The following is a 23,142-nucleotide window of genomic DNA, read 5'->3' as shown; positions in this document are numbered from 1 at the left end:
AACACAAGGTTGGCATTTCCGCAATATCATATGATCTACATTAAACAGAGGTGATCAGACGAGCCACACCATAGTAATCAGTTTAAGTCTGAATTCCCATGAGGAAGTTTTATTGAAAATAACTCATGGGTACAATTACCAGCAAGGTTCTTGCTGGTCGATGGAGCGAGCAGACCATAGTGGATAGGGGGTTTGGGATAACAACTTAGCGAAGGGAAGGACAAAATAACAAGAAAAACAAACCAAATGCAGCAAAGCAACTCTGTTTCAGTTGCATTTTAACATACCTCAAGACCTCTTTGAATTCAGCTAAGCATTAGGACCACACAGTGATCACTAGCAAATGGCAACCAGATTATCCAGTGAGATCCCTAAGCAATTTGTAACATACATGAGATCACACAAGCTACACTGCTGCACCTCCAGGTCGCCGCTCCACTTCATAGGGAACATCAGCAAGAGAACGACTCGGCCTAATTACAGGAATGACACGAGAAATTCATAGCATACGTGAGATCACAAAAGGTACCATTCAAACCCAGAAAGAGACCAGCGAAGGTAAATTTATGGCATCTTCTTCTTAGTTCAAATGAATGGCTGCAAAGGAAGCAGCAGCCTTACAGAAGGATTGATTGCCACAGTGACAAAATCATTAGTAGTCAACAGGCAACAACCAGGAACCTACTTGACAGAATATGAGTATCGATATAGTACATCATATATTAGCCAAAAGAAAATGAGAGAAAATGGCATCTGGATAAAACAAGCCATCTAGACCAAACCACCTCTGCCTGCATCACTCACATGATTCTTCCCAGTCTTCCACTTCGAAGTCTGGCTGCAGCTTGGGCACTGCTTGCCCAGCGCTCTGTGCTGCACTGGACCCAGCACCGACGCGAGGAACAGAAGTGCTGGAGGATCCAGCATCAGTGCGAGGAAGCGGCTTGCGCTTGTCAGTTGGCCCAGAGCTTGTAGCAGAAGGAGACTCCAGAGCATTCCATCTGTTCGTACCCATGACCTGACCAGGAATGTCAGCATGCCTCCACACTGACCCTGGAGCTTGACCAAGCACACTTGTCCCTGGAGAATGACCAAGCACTGTCCAGTCTCCAGATGGGTCAGACTCAGAGGCACCAGCCTTCTTCCATGGATTTGCACTTGTCTTTGCAGCCGATACTCCGTCCCTCTGTGCTCCAACCCACACATTGCCTGATGACGAAGCTTGAGTGGTGCTGCTTGGGCAAAACATTGCAGCACCCTGGTAAGCAGATCCATAGTCTAGCCGCCTCAGCGCTGTCGCGGCTCTAGCTGGATCACTGAAGACCGCCAAGGCATTCTTGTCATTCAGCCAAACCAATTCACACTCCCCACCAAACCTCAGGACTAGAGAGCTGACGTTAGCTTCCCTTGGCAGGTCCAGCATTGCAATAACAAGCCTCGGATCCATGTCCACCATGGGATCAAAGTAAGGATGGGAAGCTGAGACAGGGATACCAGCCTTGGAGCCCAGAACGCGAGCAGGTGCCTTCGACTTGGGTGTGACATGAATGGTAACAAAACGCTTGGGCTCCCAACCAGCCGCCTGAACAGACAGCTTCCACCTATCTGCAATGAGCCTGACAGCATCCCTCTTATCCTTCGTCATGTGACAGAAGACATGGACCTTGATGTTGCTTGAAGAATTTCCTCGTGTCTTCCCAAGCACAAGAAATTTGCACCTCTCCTCTATGGCCAGCACCCACTTTGGCTCACGACGGAAAAGATCAGAAAGCAACTCCGACGCATTTGAGTTCTCACCGAAATGCAATGCATCCAGATTGGGCGGTGTGATGTCAAAAGCATCAGCAAGGACCCTTTTCCTCTCCACTTTTGCACACTCCTCATCGCAGCAAAATTTCCTCTGCCCAAGAGGTACCCTCTTCCCATTTGATTCCACTGGTTGGAGAGGCATCGGCAGCTGCTGTATGATGGAAATATCAAACATATTATCGGATCCACCAGCACTGCAGGGCACAGTTGAAGCGATGCGACCACAAGAACATGTAATAGACACACGGACTTCACATCTCACGTCTGGGCAAGGTGATGATGGGTGGCATGGGCTATTGCAAGTGTGCTTGCATTCCTTCCTTGGTACACCACATAACTGTCCACATGAAACTTTGCTCCCAGAGCTTGATCTAGCATCTCCATTTGCAGGCGGTGGATCGCAAGGGGAAGGGTGGCAAGTCCTGGCGCAAGCATGCAGTCCACATTGACGGTTCTTTCCACAGGGCTGGTTGCATCTGATATCCTTTGAACCACAAGGGATGTTCCTTAACATCACATGCCCCCCAGTGCATTCTCTCATCACCGGCACAACACAAGGTGGGCAGTCCCCAAAATGGCATTGATGCGACGCTGGATGCCCACAAGGCTGAGGGACCATGCACTGGTGTGGGCATGATGGAGTTGGTGTGCCGCACGGCTGTGGCGGCGGAATAGATGTCCTGCCACAGGCACAACTGAGATCATTGAATATGGTCTCACGGCAAGGATCGCAGTGACCGCTGTGGCAGAGATGCTGGCAGCCATGCTGCCCACAACGGAGCCTCTTGCCACATGGTATCTGGCAGAAATGGGGATCCAGGTTGTCACCTTCATGCTGAGCAAACGGCTTCGACATTGGGCAACACCACTCGCTGCACCTGTGCCTCCCGCAGTTCTTCTTGCGGCCACAAGGCTTGTTGCAACGGAACTCTTCCATCGAGACCATGTAGCACTCCACCATCCGACTTGATGAGCCACAGCGGCACCTCTGCTCGACGCGCGCCAAGCACGGTGGACACTTGCCCTCGTGGCATGTAACCTTGCACCTATGAACCCCGCACGGCAACTTCTTGTCGCAGACCTTGTCACAGGTGGGGATCGGGTCCAAACAGCTCGCCCTCTTCTCCTGCAGCCCTGTCTTGCCACAATGGCATGTGGTGACCTTCCCTGGCACGAGTTCGCACTCCCCGCACGGCCCTGGGTGGCAAACGTCCTGGCAGCCATGATTGCCGCACGCCAGACTGTTGCCGCAAAACTCACCGCAAGAGAACACCCCATCCTTCTCCGACAGCTCCCCCTTCACCGCCATCTCGCCACACAACAAGGTGTCTGTTTTCTTACCACAGAAGCACTGCGCGGAGAAGTTAACCTGACAGTCCCCGCAAGGCCCGGTGTGGCAGACCTTCTCGCAGCGGTGCCTCCCGCAGGGGAGCAGCTGCTGGCACTGCTGCCCACATGTAACAGGAGTGGTCCGGTCCGCGCACCGCCGCACGATAGACTGCTTGCCGCAAGGGCACGGCCGCTCCGGAGCAAACGCCTTGCAGGGTGGGCATGGCCCAGGGTGGCACTGCAGGACGCAGACGTGCGGGCACCTGGTGGCATCATCGTCGTCGGGGGAGGCGGCCTTGGCAGCGGTCCCGAGGGGCTTGGAGCAGGGCTCGCCGCAGGAGTGCGGGGTGAGGAAGTGGTCGCTGGGGGGGTCGCGGCGGCGGCCGCAGAAGCAGGTGTAGGCGATGTCGCGCGCGGGGACGTCGTGCACGGACTGGCACCCGGGGCAGCGCCAGGCGGCGGACGGGTCGGAGGCGCCGGAGACGGAGGCCGGCGCGCGCGCCCACTTGCGGATGCAGGGCAGGTGGAAGATGGAGAAGCAGCTCCCGCAGGACCAGACGGGCGCGGACCTCCGCACCATGTCGTAGCAGATCATGCACTCCACCGCCCCCCGCGCCAGCTTGTCCTGGATCTCCTGCACCAGCTGCGGCACCGCCGCTGGAGGAGCGGGGGCTGGGGCATCTGCCGGCGCGGGGGCGCTCGTGTTCAGGGGCGGAGCCCTCTCCTGCGCCCGGGCGCGGCGGTGGCTGTTGTTGTGGTTGGACGGAGGCCTCTCCTGCGGCGGGGTTTGGCGGAGGTTGTTGTAGTTGGGGTTGGGGTTGGGGTTCGGGCGGCGCTGGCGTCGGCGGCTCGGACGCGCGTCGGAGGCCGGGCTGGGGAGGGGCAGTATGGGGGCGGTGTTGTCATGTTGGGGGGCGACGTATGTGGGGATCGGATGGTGGTCGGGGGCGGCGGCGGGGGCGGCGGATCGGGGGCGCCATACGCCACGGGAGGAGGAGGCGGCGGGGTTGCCGCGGCGTCGATCGGTGGAGGGCTGCATGCGGCGGCGGCGGTGCGGGAGGGGAAACCCTAGGGTTGGTGTGTCCTCCGTCGGGTAGTAGTTGAGGAGGCGGCGGCGGCGCTCCGGCGACTGGTGGTGATCTGTTTGGCGTCTCGGGGAAGAGATGTGCGGTCGGGTTTGGGCTAGGCGCTAGTCGGTCCACGTCCTGACGTCACTGCGTGTGTGTACCCAGAGAGAGCGTGTTCCAATGTGTACTCTCCTTCCAAAGTAAAATCTATCACTGTCTTACGTAATTCACTAGTAAGATAAAAAAAAGTTAACCATTGGTTTTGGGTTTTTTGGGTTACCAGCAAAAGTTAAAATAATAACAATTGGTACACTAAAACGGAAATAAAACTAACTACTAGCAAGTTCTCAAGTAACCTCACCAGGGTACCGAGAATTGCTTCCCTCACAGCGGCGGCAGAAAATGAGGTTGATACCTTCAATCCTTCAATCCGAATCACGGATGCAGTATAGTAGCTTTTTTCATAGAAGATGTAAGGTTTAATCGAACCTTGGGAAGAATTTAATTAGTGTAAGATTACGTTATTTGTTGAGACCTTAAGAGCCTGGTTGTCTTTCAGTTACCGGACCCTTTCCAGCTTAACTTTTTTGTTGTGTATCGATGGATAAAGATATGTTAGGGTCTAGGATTCACCTGCGGTTGTGCATACATATGGAATAAAGATAACACTAAGAGCATCTTCATCGGCGGCTCCCAAATAGTCGCCGGCGGAGGCGTCGGCACCTCCGTTTGGGGGACACCGGCATTGCATCCTCTATCTAGGGGAGTTGTTCTCACACTGGCGCCCCCAAACCAACGGCCCCGATAGATGTTTTGAATTAAAATCACTAATAAATGCATAGAAAGTCGAATAAGGAGAATAAACATTTTATTCCACAAACTAATACATAATTGGGAACGTGGTTACACGAAGATATAGTTCGGAACATGGTTTTTTCACAAACTAATACATAGTTTGAACCATGGTTGACACAAATATAAAACATTGCATAAAAAAACTAAACCTAATTAGGCCGGTCATCGCAGGTTTCGTATGTTCGCCGCCAAGAAAGAACACTCGAGGGCACACCCAGTCACCCAAACTGGAAAATCAAGCTGGCGAGGGTTCCCATGTTGGTTCTTTCGAGGAAGAACATCCAAAAATATGCGTGCCGATATTCGCTGCGAAGAAACAACACTCAGTCGTCGTCCTCGTCGGCACTGTCCCCGTGGTACTGGCGGCGACAGCGCGTCTCGTCGAACACCTTGACGCTCATGTCCCTCTCGCCAAAGTAGGAGAACACGAGCACGAAGCCGGCTTCGAGGTGGTGGTAGCGCGCAAACTTCTCTCAGCCGATGTGGAGGTACATCTTTCCGCGCGCGTCGTAGATCATGTCCACAATCCACCGGCAGCAGCCGCATGCAGCCTCCCGCAGATGCAGCGAGCCCGGGCGCTCGTCACCGGCGACAAAGTCGACGAAGGTGTTCGGCGGCGTCTAGATGCCGTGTGGGTCGCTGTTGAGGACGACGACAAACTCGAACAGCACGGTCCCCTCCTCGTCCATGTCCGACGATGAAGACGATGTCGTCGCAGCGACGGCGTGCGTGGAGCTCTGCCGCGGCCACGACCACGGCCGCGACCTCAGCCTCGACCACACATGGCGTTGTATTTTCAGATGGTGGCGGCTAGGGTTGGGGAGAGAGGCGCTAGGGTTTGTGTGTGAGATCTTGGGTTTTCACCCGGAGTACGTGGAGGGACCGAGCGCTGCCACAACGATGCCTCCAAGAAGGGTACGCCATCGGCGGACGCCGCCACTACGGCCCAAAGGGCAAGGATTTCCCCCGGCGCACACTCTACCTTCCGCGCAGGGTAACAGTGGTCGCCACAACAACCATCGTACCACACACCACGCGGCTCACTGGCACCACGCCGCCCACACAGCCATGGAAACCACACCCACTAGCCAACGAGGCTCCCACCGTCCAGGGCCGCCGCCCCGGCAAAACCAAACTGCGCGCACCGAAGAACGAGAGAGGAGACGAGAGAACTCCGCCGCGAGGTCCCCGGATATCGGCGAGGCTACGGGAGGGGTTCCCTTTCCAGATCGATAACCAGCTGCCCCCATGGCTGCCGACATCACTAGATCTGGGGCAAAGGAGTATGGGCTCGACATGGGCCCAGGCCCCCTACATCGGCCTGAGCTCGAGGCGGCGGACAGCCGCACTGCCCACTCCCCGCCAGGATCCTGTCCAGAAGTCATTGCAGCATCGCCAGGGAACGTCCAGGCCGTGCCAGCCCTTACGACACAACACCCCATGCCACCTCCCCGAACCAAATCGAGCACCAGCACGCGTCGCCCGCCGTCGTCGCCGCACCTGAGAGCGCAGCCACCGCCGCGCGCATGCCAAAGTCACGCAGCCACCACGCCACCGCGCCCCCACGTCCAGCGCCGCGCCCCCGCCAACTGCACCGGCCCATGCCGCCACCGCCTAGCGAGGGGGAGAAGAGGTCCTGTTGCCGCTGGCGCTCCCGGGACTTTGCCCGATGATGCCCTCTGGCGGCGGCGGGGAGGGAGGGAGAGGGACGAGGGGGAGGGGTTAGGGTTCGCCCTCCTGCTCGCGGGAGCGAGCAGGACGAACGAGTCTCACCTAATTCAACACCTTTCAGAATGGACACCTCAAATTTTTGTCGATGGTTTAAGATACTGCTCATCCACTGCAATATGACACAATAATATTTAAAAATTAATTCATTTTCAAATTAATGTAATAGTTTCTTGCCTCCATGAAGAGAATTTTCCTGAACAGTTTTGTGGCAGCGTTTCTCGAGCGGCGAGGAGCTCGGTAGGGGAGCAAGCTGATCTTCATCCTTTGCGGATTGTAATAGATGAAATTTGAGTAGATACGAAAAGTATCCAGATGTCAGAAATATAACAATGACTTGTAACACATGGTCCTGCAATCCGAAATTCGATGAACATTTAAACTGGATTAACTTGTCATGTTCCTGATATTCCTGCAAAGCAATCCAGACAATTCATCCTTACAGTTACATGTCAAATGTCTCAAGCTAGCCAGAGGCTAGATTCAGAAAACAAAATACATATTTCAACTTTGCTGGGACTGCACCATTCAGCTGGTAGAACTATTGCAAGTAGTAACTTTTAAACTAGAAAAAATCCCAATTTAATCTATGAAGTTGCTCCGGATGTGCGTTTTGGTCACGAACTTGCAAATCGTGAATTATGGGTCACGAAGTTGCCCGGCGCGAGTATTTTGGTCACTCACCGGTGGCCGTTAATTTGCTGATGAGGCCAATTTTTTTGCAAATTTCCCCCTAAATTTTTGTTTTTCCAACTTTCTAGTCCCCGGTTTGACTTTTTTAGGGGACAATTTGCAAAAAAGTAATTGGCCATGTCAGCAAACTAACATTGGCCATGACGGAATAACCAAAACGCTCGGGCGGGGCAACTTCTTGACCTACAATTCACGATTTGCAAGTTCGTAACCAAAGCGCACATCCGGGGCAACTTCATAGACCAAATTGGAGATTTTCTCTTTAAACAATAATAGCACTCCTAGAGATAATAAACAAGTCAAATCTGGCTGTAAATCTTTTCATCAGGTAGATACACAACTACAAAGTTCTTAACCAACAAAGGATGATCTTTTAGTCAGCTTTCTAGACCGATTGTTGCTAAGAAACTCTTCAATCCAACATGGCAAATTGGCATGTAAGAAAAAGAAGACATATAATCACTTTCTGTTCTTTATTTTTGCGGGGCACTTTCTGTTCATTAGTTATATATAATCCCATACAGGTAATTTCATATGGCTTCAACTTTCCATATATTCAAAGTATATTCCTAAGACTTCAACCTTCAGTTTCACTTTGATTCAAGGAGGTAGCGAGGCGTGTAGGGTAACCACCTGGGCCAAGTTGTTCTGATTGGATTTTCTTTTTTGTGGCTAAGTGTCCTGATTAAACTGTGAGAGGCATAGGAGCTGCGAGGCTTCAGTGCTACCGGTTCGGCAGCCTTTTGTTGTTGGAAAGATGTTTGGCCTGCACGATGATTATGTTCTAGCTGATTATTTCCTGGGACTAGCAGAACCATTATTGGTTTCTATATACACATATGAAGAAAAACGTTTTACACTCTGATGGCACTTTCCTAGATTTCAACCAATCCAAATATCCCTACAGCCCTACCACAACAATGATTAATCAATATACTAATACAATGCCCAAATTTAGTCCTCTCACTTCGCAGAACTTGGATGATTGATATCAGCCACTTTAACTGATAAAATGGACAAAAACTATAAAGAATGAAGTAGAACTTTCAGATTTATCATGCCTTTACTTTCACATAATAATTTTACTTTAAGTTAATCATATATTGCTGCAGCAAATATCTTACAGTGTCTTACCCAAAGCATTTTATATTTATGCTGAAGTAAATCATGCAAGGAATAAGCATACTATACAGCAGGCCAGAAATGTTTGCTTGACTCTTCCTGGCTAACCAAACAGTCTGGAAAAAAACTGGGAGTAAATTAGCAATATGCAATAACTTAATTATACTTTACCCAAAGTGGAAATGACTATGAGAAGCTGCTGAAATGTTGTTTTGCTTACTTGTAGACTTCTTGACCTTTGTACCCCAAAATTCGTGCAGTGGAAACCTGGTCTACAGCAGAGACACTTCACCTATTGAGAGTTGAGACAATTCATTCCAAACGAATGGGATGTTTGATTCTAACCGGTAGCTATTCAAAGCGAGAAATATACACTTTCTAACAATGCACAAAAGAAGAAATTAGCTGATAAATCATTATAACAGTTACAAATTAGCAGCAGTAACAAAGAAATGAAAACAGGTACAAAGTAAACCAATGTCTATAAATACATATAAAAGATGACTATTTTTCTTTAGATCCATATAAAAGATGACTCAAGCATCATATGCAAGCTGTTCATGAAGTAACTCAGCCAAATAGACAAAAAACATAGTCCCAACATCCTTTGCAAGCCTTTTATTACATCTCACGAATAAATGGAAAATAACATAGGCCCATACATAAGATGAACTTGTAGACTAATTGTTTCCAGGGAACTCTTCCATCCAGCAGGGGGTGTATGGAAAAGATTGGATTTTCTCATGTTCATTAGCTAAGTCTTTGAAATATATATATTCCTTTGGGTATATATTTCCTAAATCTTCAATCTTGGAGCCATTTAAATGGTATGCCAGACATATCCGTTCTGATGCACTCAAGAAGAGAATCTCTTTATATGGGTGAAACCCAAGTATCCTAAGGTCCGCATTACGTGAATCACCATAATGATCTTCATCCGAGTAATAGTCTTCAATCATACCTACATAGTTAAGTGCATTATCATCCTCGTCCGAGTTCCATTCAGTATTCTCTTTGGTTGTTGCTTTCTTGCTGTCTTCTTGGGAACCAGAAGAACGGAACAGGTTGTAGTTAATATCTTCTAAGATCCACTGATCTCTTCCGTAAAAATGGTGACCTGCTAGCACGTGCTTAAGGTCTATGTAGTGCTTCAACATCCACTCCACTTGACCACACGATTCATTAAGGATCCAAACTCGAAGCAAATACTTATCCCGAGGCCAGCGCATATCAGATGCCACGATGTAAAGCCCCTTTTTTGATCTTCCTATATTAATGTCCAGACGGTCCTCCACTGTATGATCCACTGGTGGTTTAATTACACTGTATGTATTGTTAGACAATGATATTCTGCAAAATAAGGCCAAAAATTGTTTTAACAAGAAACTAGTAAGATAAGATTCAAATCAGATAGTATTAAACAATGTACCTCATGAGAAAATTAGATATACAGTATACATAAAGCACTCCTCGAAAATAGACAGCCATGGATCGCCAATAACCCGCTTGCATTTGACTAACGGTCCCTGCAGCATCCCCTTCTCGGCTGAAACATCTCTCCTCCCAACAACCCGACTTAGATGAGAAAACATACATCTTGCATAGGGACGGTGGCCATTCAGACTGCTCCATCGAGAGGTATATCTCGTCATCGCCACTGTAGTAGCGGTACAAAGTGGGGATCTGAAACACCTCATAGTGAGGTGATACCATCGGATCATAGACTAGATGCGCGCGGTGCATGACAGGCCCTATACCATCCTTAGCTGGGCAGGTTGGCAGTGTATTCCACCGTCGCGTTGCAGGGTTAACCACGCAGTTATTGTGAAGCAAAAGGAGCCCGTTGCAGTGATCTTTGATGTTATAGTCCTCAAAATCAACGCAGCCCTCATGCCAGATATGGCCGCAGTGGGGGCTGGCGGAGGGCAGAAAGCTGAGATCGCCGCTGACCGCACGGGAGCCGGCGGCCGAGGAGGAGGAGGAGGAGGGGCGGGCGAGGAATTCTGGGTACTTGTGCTCGTCGAAGTGGACGAAGAGGCCGGAGAGCGAGAGCGGGAGCAGGTCGGCGCGCAGGAGGCGGCGGCCGTCGACGGCGTCCCGCCAGGCCCTGCACACGCAGCGGGAGGCTGCGAGCCAGCGCGGCGGCACGCGGCGGAGGACGGCCGCGAGCACGTCCTCCGGTAGGTGCGCCGCCTGGCCCTCCTCGTCCATGCCGTCGCCGCGAGGAGCTGTCGGCTGGTTTTGAGTGAGGACCTTGATTTCGATTTGATTTGGGGATTTGGGGAGGAAACTCAGGATCAATTGAGGAAGTGTACCAACTTCAGATGGAGAACGCAGTTGGGCTTGGTTTGGGCCGGGGTCGTTCAACCCAGAACCCGACATGGTCACATCTTCTGCGGTTTCTTCATTAATAAGGAGGGGAGACATCGAGATACAAAAAAAAAGTTGTGATGATGAGTTTGGAATACCTTGATGTAAATTTTTTTTTTTTTGAGAAACACAGTACAAACGTAGACGCCCACATACACGCGCATACACTCACCCCTATGAACGCACACACGCACACCCTACCCCTATGAGCACCTCCGAAAGGCGAAATGGCGGATTGGATCTTGAAATTGACGAAGTCACCACAGCGCCTCATTGTCGACGGGAACGTCGCCTCCCACTGAATGAATATTCCGCCGTTATGAGACACACAGATGTCAAACCTGGGGTTTGAACACTGGTGGGCTGGGGGTACAACCACCCTCCTAACCACCCAACCTCAGGTTGGTTCTCACCTTGATGTAAATTTTGTTTAATTAGAGATCTTTTATTATTTGAATGTGTTTTTGTGTACCAGATTTTATGTACATATTTGTAGTGGTGGCCTGGTGGGGGAACCAAATCACTCCATGACGCCGTGGATCGCGTCCTGGCCACTCACACTATCTCCACTCGCGTTCTCCAAAGCGTCACCGAAAGAAATTTTGGGCTCGCCGGACAAAAAAAGTTCTGAGCCGCGTCCCCCAAAGTCTATTTTTGTCCGACGCGACTCGACATGGTGTTCGGCGCCTCGAGTCCGTCCCCGCTTGACATAGGCATCCCGGATGAGCCTACCAGAGATGGTATCCGCGGTTTACTAAAGACCCACGACCCGAAGTTTATGAAGCTCCGAAGCCCATTAAAGCATCAATTATGGCTAGAAGAGATATATTAATGTAACGGCCCCGGGTAGCACCCCTATTGGATTTGTTTATGTTTTTATTTTATGCATCATCATAGCATCATGCATGCATCTCATCCATGTTTCTTACAAAATAAAATTATTTTGGAAACCCTATTTCGATATTTCGCCCTCTCATATGGTTTATGCGATAAACCTCCTTTTCTCTCGCTCTTTTAAACAAAACCCTATTTTCCAAGAAACCCTAATCTCTCCCTCTCTCATATTCTTATTTTATAATTAAGTTTTCTCAACAAAGAAGTTTTTGAATTTTAAAAGTGTTTTGTTTTGTTTACAAATAAGATATATATTTCAAAAACTAGTTTTGAAATCTCACACTCATCCCTGGTTCAAACTCAATGTGAAAAAGGATTTTTATTCAAAAGTTTTTAAACAAAAACAGGAAAAGAAAATAAAAACAGAAAAACCCCCATGGGCCTCTTCCTGGCTTCGGCCCAGCCATCTTCTCTCTTTCCCCCCTTTTCTTTCCTCCGCTCGGCCCACCTCCCTTCTTCTTCTCTGGCCCAACCCAACCCATCAGCGAAGGGGTACGCCCTCCTTTTTCTCCTTGTCGGTTTCTTCCACGCGAGCACGTAGAGAGCATGAGGGCTCGTGGCCGACGTCACCAGCGCACCACCACCGCGCCTCTCACCTGCCCCTCTCCTTATCTTCCCCCTCCAAGAAACCCTAGCCCTCCTTCTCTCTTCCCTCCCTGTCGCCGCCAACCTCTTCTCCCTCCTTTTCTTCTTCTCCGATGTGATTCACCGAGAACCACCGCGCCATAGTTCGTCATCGACCCGTCGTTCCGTCCGTTCCCTCGCCAAGCCAACACCACCAGCAGATGCGCCTCCCTCTCCTTGTTCACCTCGTGCAAGGAATCGCCGCAGGGCCCCATCAATTGACGTCGATTTCGCCGTTTCTTCTCCAAGTCCGGCGGAAAAATTCGTCAATTCCGGCCAACCTCGACGACCGCCGGCCGAACCGACCATGCCATCGCGCTCAGGGTAACGTTGCGCACCCCCTGGACACCCGTTCCCCCTCTCTTCCTTCTGTTTCCCTCCTCTCGCTGTTGATGTCGAGCTCCTCCGCCCGCAGATGCTCGCCGCCGGCCCCTTTCCGATGAACCCCGGCGACGGCGCCTCCTTCTCCTCGCTCCGCGCCAACAAGGCGCGACCAGCGCGCTGTCTCTCGCTTCTAGGGAGCCCTACGACGCCCGTGCGCAGCCTCGCCTCGCCGTGGTGACCACCTCTGCCGGAACGCGCGCGGCACCGCCTTCCGCCGAACGTCTTCCGTGCGCGCGCGCATGGTTGGCCACGGTGGCATCCAGCGTAGCCAGGGGGCCCGCTCGTCATCGACCTGCGGGTCAAACCGCCGCGGTGAGAAAATCTTTCCCCAGCCCTAGATCTCATTTCTTGCAAAGAGGCCCCTAGCTTTTTTCAAAACATGAACCCGCAGTCCTTCTATGTGCAGTTTCCACGATAACCCCCTGCCACTCTTCAAAATAAACCCGAGGTCCTCCCTTGTATAAAAACTTTGTTTTCGGGTCCTTTTCTATTTAAAATACAATCTGTTTTTCTATTATTAATAATAAAACTTAATATGTTAATAACTTTTAATCTGTAATTCCAAATGAAAAGTGTTATATATGATTTTTGATCAGAAAAATGCACCGAACCTAAATATGCCATCCATATCTCTATTTTCATCTTGCATCATGTCGCTCGTTGATAATCGTGCATATCCACCTCACATATATGCGGAGTTTTTTGGATTTCCACCTAGGTTTTCCCCGCTCCGTTTAATACTGAAGTAGAGCACCCCTGCCATGTTATGCCATGCTAACCAACACTTAACATTTGACGGTAGAAATGCAACTCCAACCTAATTTTTTTGGTCGGGGTTCCGACTCCGGTTAAATTGGATAAGTTGCACCGCATCATATCTGCCATGTCATGCATGCGTATCATCTTGATCATGCTGGATCTTCTTCTGTAGTAGTAAAACTTGCAACCGTTGTTTGTACAACATTTGCTTCTTCCCGAATAGGATCACGAAGTGGTGATGTGAGATACGATAAGTTCTCCGACAAGTTCTTCTGCAGCTTTTCGCAGGCGAGCCCTCCCTCTTCACCTATTTTATATTTTGCTCTCCCTCGCACTGCTATCCTTATGTTGCGATTCTTTATCGAGTCACGTGTCCTATTCCACTTGTTTACCATAATAATCCTACATGTATCATTCCTTAACCATAGCCGTTGCTTGATGTTTGAGCCTTGCGAGTCGTAGGCATGTTTAGGCTCTGTTGTTTATCTCGATCTGTTATCGGGATATGTTGGGTTGTTGGGAGGTTATCACATGCTATATCAGTTGTTGGAGATACACATGCTTTACTTAATTGTTAACAGTTAAAATTGTAAGCAGAGGCATCTGTGAGCCCCTTTGCGAAAGCATCGGAACTTTGACTCGCTAATGTCCCCTAGGACCCGAGTTCTTGTTATCTGTTCCGAGACTGAGCGCTCTAACCACACGTGGGTATGCTTACCGGGTCTCCCCTCGACCACTGCCGGAATCTACAGTTTTGTCCAGTGGCCACAATTAGTTTGAATGTTTGTTTGTTTCTCCCGGGCGTGCAAGCATGTTTCTTTGTGGTCAGATGATATGATATTACTTTTGGGGAAGCCATGCGTTCCTTGTACCCCCGTTGTCTCTTGCACGTCCGTAGGTGCGACACGTATTGTTAAGAGGTCATCCTCTAGTGGACTCTGATCCAGTCCTCGCAACAGGTAGGTCCGCGTCGGAGTTTCGATCGGGCTCCGAAATGGGTAAACTTAGCTAGGTGGCTTCCTGGACATTGTTGTCATGAAGGTGAGTGCGAGTCGTGATATCCACCTGTCGCAAGTGGGTTGAGCGTGCGTGTGGGCACATTTGGGCACCCCTGCAGGGTTACAATCTTATCGATAAGCCGTGTCCGCGGTTATGGACGACTTGGAATTGTATAGCTTGATCATAGACGGAAATTCAGTTCGGCTCCCGGGTGCGTATGCTCCCTCTATCAAAAAATCATATTTCGAAATGTCGAAAAATTTGGACAACAAATTCTACATGTACATCTCCATAATATACGTGCGTTCATCAAGTTTCACGGAAAACCAATATTTTGTGTTGTCTATATAAAAAAGAGAAAGATTATCTTGTAAAAAGCATTATTTTTAGCACTGAATTTTGTCTTTTTTACACATGTCACATGATAAGTCATTTTTTTATGAAACGACTTTGTGAGCACGTAGCACGTGAAGATGTACGTGCGAACTTTTAGTTTCAGTTTTTTCAAAAATTTAAAATATATGTAAGATGCATTTTAAAATATAGGGAGCATATGCACCCATGTTCCAAAACACCGCTCCCGATCATAGAACAACTTACACTTTATACTTGTTGTTAATAATCTGATAATAGCTTGCGTAGTAATATAGCATTACTACAACCGATACCTAATAAAACTTGTCCACCGTTGAGTGCCTTTTACATTGCCTATTCGCTTTGTTGAAGTGGATATGTGTAATTGGCTGGGTTATGTTTGTGTAGTATTTTATTTGTTACCTTGTGCGCTCTCTTATCTTCTCTGAGTAGATGGATGTTGTAGCGTGTCTCTATTGGTTATAGTTTTGCTGCCGCTAAACCTACCATATAGCCCCAGACGATATATTCGCCCGGCGAGCATAGCCATTTCTAGTCTCGCTAAGTACGTGCCGGAGTTCGTTCCTTGGTACTTACTCTCGCCTTTTCTTTTTTTCTTATGTTCCCTCCCTTTTGTCGGTAATCGATGGCCCGACTTCGACAGGTACAAGATGACGACGTTAGCAAGGTTACCCTTCCGGCTTGGCCTGGGCAGGGTTATGGACGCCATCTTCAGGACTCTTAGTCCAATTTGTATCTTGTCCGTACTCGGACGTATTCGATCTTCTGTATGATTTGGATCTTTGTATTGTATATTTGTATCTTGACTCGTTGGAGTCGTTGTTGTAATATATGTTTCTTGTGGGCTCTATTGTAATCATGTTGTAATATTACCGCTCGTGTTAATTCCTCTGACATCACGTGTGTGATTTGTCGCGCACGTCGTGTCGGAGGGCGTCTTAGAATCGATATCGTGCGGATTTCGGCGAGATCGCTGGAATCCTCAAGATACCGGTCCCAGGGCGTCACAATTAGGAATAGAGATTTGTAACTTTACGGGACGAACTCAAAGAGTCTCCCGGTGTTTGTAACTTGTGTAATACGAAACCTTCGGCTCCGCCTCCTATATAAGGGGGAGTCGAAGGACAAAGAAAGGATCAATCTCATTGTCAACAAAACCCTAGTTTTTAGCAGTCGGGCACCTTTTCGGCTGAAACCTTCAAGATCTACTTGCCCTCTACTTACGCGAAACCCAAGTCTACAACTTGTAGGCATTGACAAGTTAATCCCTTGTCAATTGGCGCCGTCTGTGGGAATTGGAGGCGACAAGGAGCTGATCTCGATGGCATCGTCAACATCTTCGACAACATCATCAACTTCATCGGTAGCAAGCAACGCGATGGATGGAGGTAAACAGGTCGAAACTGGTCTCGTTGATTTTGTTCCTCACCCTCCCGCCCGTGTGGATGCATATGCGTATCTGGAGGAGCCCATGAAAATGACGTTCGGGAGCTTCCACTTCCGCGTCGAAAAAGAAGGATCACATCGCCTCGCGATACCGAATTCTTCGGGATCGTCAGCGGTCGATTCCGATTTCTCGGGAACATCATCATCGTTCGAGTCAGGCGATGAAGAGATCTCGCCGCCAAGCTTCATCAAGCCTGCTTCAAGCGGAAAACTCGTCAACATCTTCGGCAACTTGTCCTTCGGGTCGCATGCAGACTCAGATCTAAGCAGCGACTCAGAGAGCATTGACAAATTCGACTTCATCGACAGAATCTACTTCCGTCTGGGGGGGTCTTTGCCAATCTATGTGACGGTGTCACCAACCCTGAGGGAAACAAAGCTGCAATATATCATCAAGTCTATGCAATTGGAGAAACGGGTCGCCAAGACGATGAAACATCAGAGGCTTTCGATGATTTGGGGAATCCATACATCGATCCCACTGATCTCACACGAGGGTTGGGAACCAAATATATCGGGACCACACCTCGCCAGAAGTTGCAACTTCCACAAGTAGCTTGGGACAGAGCATCAAGAGCCATGAACATCACAGAGTCGATGACCACTGCGGCCACGGTGGAGGAACTACAAGCGTATCAGTATGAACTCGCTCGTACTGGACGGGAACTCGAAAAATAGAGAATTGAGATTGAAAAGCGAAGAGCTGCAGCTTCTATGTCAAGTGCGCAAAGAGCCGAGCTAAGCCGCCAATCAGGAACTTCGGGAGATAACCACAGAGCATCACGCGCAAGAGGAAGGTCTCGTCTGGCGCACATACCTGAGCATGAGCAGGAGTACCTGATCCAGAACCTCGACATGTCCTTTATGTCGATAGATACAAGAGGGAACATTATCCCCAAAACACCGAAATCTGGGTACATGGCGGCTCAAGCTTATATACTAGCATCAAGGCCACCAGCAGGAGACCCGAGAGAATCATTGCATCTGATGGCCATGGCAGGAGTTGGAGTCATGGGAACAGTGTTCGCAGGTCCTAATACACCACAAACTGAAAGTGCTCCAAGATGAAATAGTCTTCGACCCACCACGGTGGCACGAGATCCTCCATGAGTAGACGTGGCGAGAAATATAGAAGCTCAAGATCGAGTAGACAGAGCACGGGATGTCACAAGATGTCAGAAACTTTCGGGATGCATGCAAAGTATGCCGCGTCAAGATTAACAACTAATTATGATGTGTTACCTGACGGAGGAAGGCCACTGAAGGAGCAAACTTTCGACACCTCCAAGAACTCCAAGGAAGTACAGATTCACCCGATAGATCCTAAGAAGACGACAGCTATCGCAACAAACATGGATAGCGCATAGGAAAGCGCGCTCGTTGAGTTCCTCCGTGAGCGCTAGGAAATCTTCGCATGGTGTCCAACTGACATGATAGGAGTACCCAGAGAACTTGATGAGCACCCTCTTAATCTTGATCCACGGGCCAGACCGATCCGACAACCTTTGCAGCGTTTCTCCGAGCCAAATCGCAAAGCTATGTTATTTGAGATTAATCAACTCAGAGAGGCAGGATTCATCAAAGATTTGCACACCGAAGCCACATGGGTCGCTAATCCAGTGCTGGTCCCGAAGAAAAACACTGATGTCCTTCGCATGTGCATTGAATTCACGTGTCTCAATAAACATTGTCCAAAGGATCACTTCCCCCTCCCGAGCATCGATCAAATTATCGACTCCATGGCGGGTTGCGAACGTCTTTCCTTCCTGGATACATATTCTGGTTACAACCAGATCCGCTTAAAAGAATAAGATGAAGTCAAAACAGCTTTCATAACCCCTTATGGCGTGTTTTGCTACAGGACAATGCCTTTTGGGTTGAAAAACGTGAGAGCAACATATCAACGGATGATGCAGAAGTGTCTCGCCACACAGATCGGCAAGAACGTTCAAGTATACATCGACGATGTCGTCATAACAACAAAGCAAGGATCATCCTTGATCGATGATCTCAAGGAAACCTTGACAACCTCGAGAAGTTTTGCCCCAAGCTGAACCCGACAAAATGTTCGTTTGGTATTCCTGCGGGAGAACTCCTCAGGTTTTTGGTATCAACAAGAGGGATCGAGGATAACCCGGAGAAAATTCAAGCCATCGTAACGATGAGGAAGCCAACCAAGCTCAAGGAAATACAACAGCTAACTGGACGAGTCACGGTTTTAAGCAGATTCGTCACCAGGCTGGGAGAAAAAGCGTTGTCGTTTTATGCACTGATCAAGCAAGGGGAAAAGTTCGAGTGGAACGAAGAAGCAGAGAGAGCTTTTGAGGACCTCAAGCGCACAATCTCGACACCCCCAATACTGGTGGCTCCAAAGGACAAAGAACCCTCTTATTATATATTGCGGCCACGCCTCAGGTGGTCAGCAAGGTCCTTGTGGTGGAAAGAGAAGAAGAAGGAAAAATCCATGGAGTTCAGCGTCCGGTATACTTCATCAGCGAACTCTTATCGCCATCAAAGCAACGCTACCCGCAGTATCAGAAGTTAGCATATGGCGTGTTTACAACAGCAAGAAAAGTGCGGCATTACTTTTCGGCACATCCGATAGTAGTGGTCAATTAAGCACCTCTCTCCAACATCTTGAACAACCCGGAAGCCACGGGACGTGTCTCCCTTTGGAGAATAGAGCTTTCCCCTAGGGACATCACCTATAAAAAAGAAAAGCAATAAAGTCGCAGATTCTGCCGGATTTTGTCGCATAGTGGATGGAGCTGCAAAACACGGGACCTCCGGATTTATCGAGTACTTGGACCATGAATTTCGACGGGTCCAAAAGATTGGTGGGAGCTGGAGCAGGCGTAATACTCGTATCACCCCAAGGCGACAAAAATTACATACTGTGGATGGCGTTCCTTAACGCGTCCAACAACGAGGCAGAATATGAAGCACTTATACATGGGATGAAGATGGCAAAGGAGTGCAGTGCTACTCACCTTAAAATCTTTGGAGACTCTCAATTGGTAGCTCAACAGGTGATGAACAAGTGCGATGCAGTCAATGACAGCATGATTGCATACACGGAAGTCTACAATGAACTCGAGAAACTCTTTGACGGTTGCGAAGTTAACCATATCTGCAGACTCAACAACGATGAAGCTTACGTTTTGGCGAATATCGGGTCGCAATGATTGCCGATACCACCTTGCGTATGAAAGAACATATCTCTTTTTCTAAGTGGTTTTAGTGTTGATGACAATAATTATATATGAGCATTTTCGTTATATAAGATTTGTAGGATGTTGCATGCTCGGTATGCCCAAAAGTTGAAGAGCTTGCAAGATATCAAATGATATTCGTGTGTGCTTGATTGTTGGAAGAAAGAAAGGAAGATAAAAGAAAGAAAAGAAGAAGAAAAGAAGAAAAACAAGGAAGAAATGAAGAAGGGAAGAAAAAGAGAATAAGGGAAAGGAAGAGAAGAGAAGGAGCGCCGCCAGAGCTGCGGGCGGTACCGCCGGCCTGGCCACGGCCGGAGGCTCCGGTCGTGGTACCGCCCGTGGTACCGGGGAACACCCTTGTCCTGCAGTGATGTTCCAGGGCAGATTGGAGCCCCGGTGGTACCTCGACCGGTACCTCGACCGGTACCTCGGCCGGAGGCTCCGGTCTCCCCCTCCCGGCCCACGCGCTCCTGGACAGTCTTGGTCACGTGGCCTGCTCCGGGTGGCTGCGCCCGTTCAACTGCGGTCGGTAGTACCGGCCCAACCTGGCCGGTACTACCGGTCAGACATCCAACAGCTGGATCCTACGGGGGTATTTATACCCTTTCTTCTCCAATGGTTCTAGTTCCTCCTTTTTTCCGAAAATCTGAGACACCATTGCTGAGCTCCATTTTGCCTAGATATCTCTACTCCTCCACCCAAACTTCACCATACTTGAGGATTTGCTAGAGATGACCTAGATCTACTCTTTCAGCAAAGGGATTTGTGTTTCATCAACATTCTTAGTGGATCTTTGTGAGGTGACCTCGAAGCTACTCTTCGAGTAAAGCTTCGTGGTTACATCTTGGGAGCCTCCAATTTGGTTGTGGATGTGTACCCCAAGCTTCGTGTAAAGGTGCCGGTGTAGGGATTCGTTGCATAGAAAACAAAAAATTTCCTACCGCGAGAACGCAATCCAAGCCAAGATGCAATCTAGAAGATGGGAGCAACGAGGGGATGAACGAGACTAACCCTTGAAGATTTCCAAAGCCTATAAGAGTAGGCTCTTATTCCTGCGGTAGACGATCACTTGCCGCTTGCAAAAGCGCGTAGAAGATCTTGATCACGGTGCCACGATCGGGCAGCACCTCCGTACTCGGTCACACGTTCGATGTCGATGACGACGTCCTTCTCCCCGTTCCAGCGGGCAGCGGAAGTAGTAGATCCTCCTCGGAATCCCGGCAGCACGACGGCGTGGTGGCGGTGGTGGTGGAGAACTCCGGCAGGGCTTCGCCTATGCGCTGCGGGAGTTTGTATGTGGAGGAGGGGAGGCTAGGGTTTGGGGAGAGGGGGCTATGGGCGCCGGCCTCAAGGGGGCAGGGGTGGTGCGGCCAAGTCATGGGCTGCCCCCTCCCTCTCCTCCTCATTATATAGGTGGAACCCCAAGGGTTTGCCCAAAGTCTTCGAATAAGACCCCAACATAAAAACTGCCTTATGGACGAAACCTAGAGGGACAGGGACTCTCCCCTTCCCCCTTTTCTTGGCCGGCCAAGGAGGTGGAGTCCACCATGGACTCCACCCTCCCACTTGGTTGGCTGGTTAGGGTTTGTGGAGTCCCTCCGGGACTCCTCCTTCCATAGTGATTTATTTCCGGATAATTGTAGAAACTAGGGCTGGACAAAAAGCTCGAAGATCGGCGAGTTAAATGAGTGCTCGTTAGCTTGACTCGTTTGAGCTCGGCTCGTTTTGTTAATGAGTCGAGCTGAGCATCAGTTTTTGCTCGTTAAGGTTAACGAGCTAAACGATCGAACCGATTATGTTCATGAGCTACTCGTTAAGATCGGTAACAAGCTAGGTTTCACCAGTTTTGACTGCAAGTCACTTTAGTTATTTCAAATATTTGGCAGGAAGGGGCCAAACAAAATAGTGTTCTTTAACCATGCTTGAAACTCCTACATTAGGATCTAAAAACCTATGCTTCCTCTCTTCCTCACTAGGAAATGCACACATGCCTCCTTAACGATCCTTAACGAGCTGCTCGCGAGCGCTCGCAAGAACATAACGAGTCGAGCCGAACAATGATTTCAGCTCGTTATTCTTAACGAGCTTAACGATTCGAGTCTTAACGATCACGAGCTTAACGAACCGAGCCTTAACGATCCGAGCAGCTCGTTAGTCCACCCCTAGTAGAAACCACCTTCCATAAATTCACCGGATCATTTCCAAACTTGGAAAGTGACTTCCTATATATGAATCTTATTCTCCGGACCATTCCGGAACTCCTCGTGATGTCCTGGATCCCATCCGAGACTCCGAACAAAACTTCGAACTCCATTCCATATTCCATATCTACTTAAACGACATCAAACCTTAAGTGTGTCACCCTACGGTTCACGAACTATGTAGACATGGTTTAGACTTCTCTCCGACCAATAACCAATAGCGGGATCTAGAGATCCATAATGGCTCCCACATATTCAACGATGACTTAGTGATCGAATGAACCATTCACATACGATACCGATTCCCTTTGTCACGCGGTATTTTACTTGTCCGAGGTTTGATCATCGGTATCACTCTATACCTTGTTCAACCTCGTCTCCTGACAAGTACTCTTTACTAAATCTTGTGGTATGTGGTCTCTTATGAACTTATTCATATGCTTGCAAGACATTAGACGACATTCCACCGAGAGGGCCCAGAGTATATCTATCCGTCATTGGGATGGACAAATCCCACTGTTGATCCATATGCCTCAACTCATACTTTCCGGATACTTAATCCCACCTTTATAACCACCCATTTACGCAGTGGCGTTTGATGTAATCAAAGTACCTTTCCGGTATAAGTGATTTACATGATCTCATGGTCGCAAGGACTAGGTAACTATGTATCGAAAGCTTATAGCAAATAACTTAATGACGTGATCTTATGCTACGCTTAATTGGGTGTGTCCATTATATCATTCACATAATGACATAACCTTGTTATTAATAACATCCAATGTTCATGATCATGAAACGATGATCATCTATTAATCAACAAGCTAGTTATACAAGAGGCTTACTAGGGACTCCTTGTTGTTCACATAACACACATGTATCAATGTTTCGGTTAATACAATTATAGCATGGTATGTAAACATTATCATAAACTCAAAGATATTATAATAACCATTTTATTATTGCCTCTTGGGCATATCTCCAACAGTCTCCCACTTGCACTAGAGTCAATAATCTAGTTTACATTTGTAAAGATATAACACCTTGGCCTTCTGGTGTTTTATCATGTTTTGCTCACAGGAGAGGTTTTAGTCAACGGATCTGACATGCTCAGAAATGTATGTATTTTGTAATTCATTTGCGTCTCAACGCATCACTCATTTCCAAATGAGTCGGCATTAAATATGTTTGGTCTTCTGGTGGAACCTTAATTCCGCGGTCTGAAATATGTCACTAATATTGTCACACACAATATAGCTTCAAAGTTCTGACTCT

General features: G+C 48.7%; 2 protein-coding genes and 1 long non-coding RNA gene across 3 annotated transcripts; 1 reads left to right on the top strand and 2 right to left on the bottom strand.

The window, feature by feature from the left end:
• Nucleotides 1-559: 559 nt before the first annotated feature.
• Nucleotides 560-4,338, bottom strand: LOC127325870 (NF-X1-type zinc finger protein NFXL1). The gene has a single exon (XM_051352704.2). The coding sequence runs from the start codon at nt 4,175-4,177 to the stop codon at nt 797-799; it is 3,381 nt and encodes a 1,126-aa protein (XP_051208664.1). The 5' UTR covers nt 4,178-4,338; the 3' UTR covers nt 560-796.
• Nucleotides 4,339-9,164: 4,826 nt separating this feature from the next.
• Nucleotides 9,165-10,924, bottom strand: LOC127325878 (uncharacterized). The gene is made up of 2 exons (XM_051352711.2): nt 10,033-10,924; nt 9,165-9,953 (listed from the first exon to the last, which is right to left on the bottom strand). Exons 1-2 carry the CDS (start codon nt 10,812-10,814, stop codon nt 9,284-9,286), a joined length of 1,452 nt encoding a protein of 483 aa, XP_051208671.1. The 5' UTR covers nt 10,815-10,924; the 3' UTR covers nt 9,165-9,283.
• A 1,513-nt stretch (nt 10,925-12,437) lies between these two features.
• On the top strand, nt 12,438-15,856 carry LOC127325873 (uncharacterized). The gene is made up of 3 exons (XR_007867397.2): nt 12,438-12,815; nt 12,907-13,187; nt 13,858-15,856. It is a non-coding gene; the product is annotated as an uncharacterized lncRNA (long non-coding RNA).
• Nucleotides 15,857-23,142: the final 7,286 nt, after the last annotated feature.

This window comes from Lolium perenne, chromosome 5, assembly GCF_019359855.2.
Source record: "Lolium perenne isolate Kyuss_39 chromosome 5, Kyuss_2.0, whole genome shotgun sequence".
In the NCBI taxonomy this organism is placed as follows: domain Eukaryota; kingdom Viridiplantae; phylum Streptophyta; class Magnoliopsida; order Poales; family Poaceae; genus Lolium; species Lolium perenne.
This window is presented reverse-complemented; position numbering and strand designations above follow the sequence as displayed.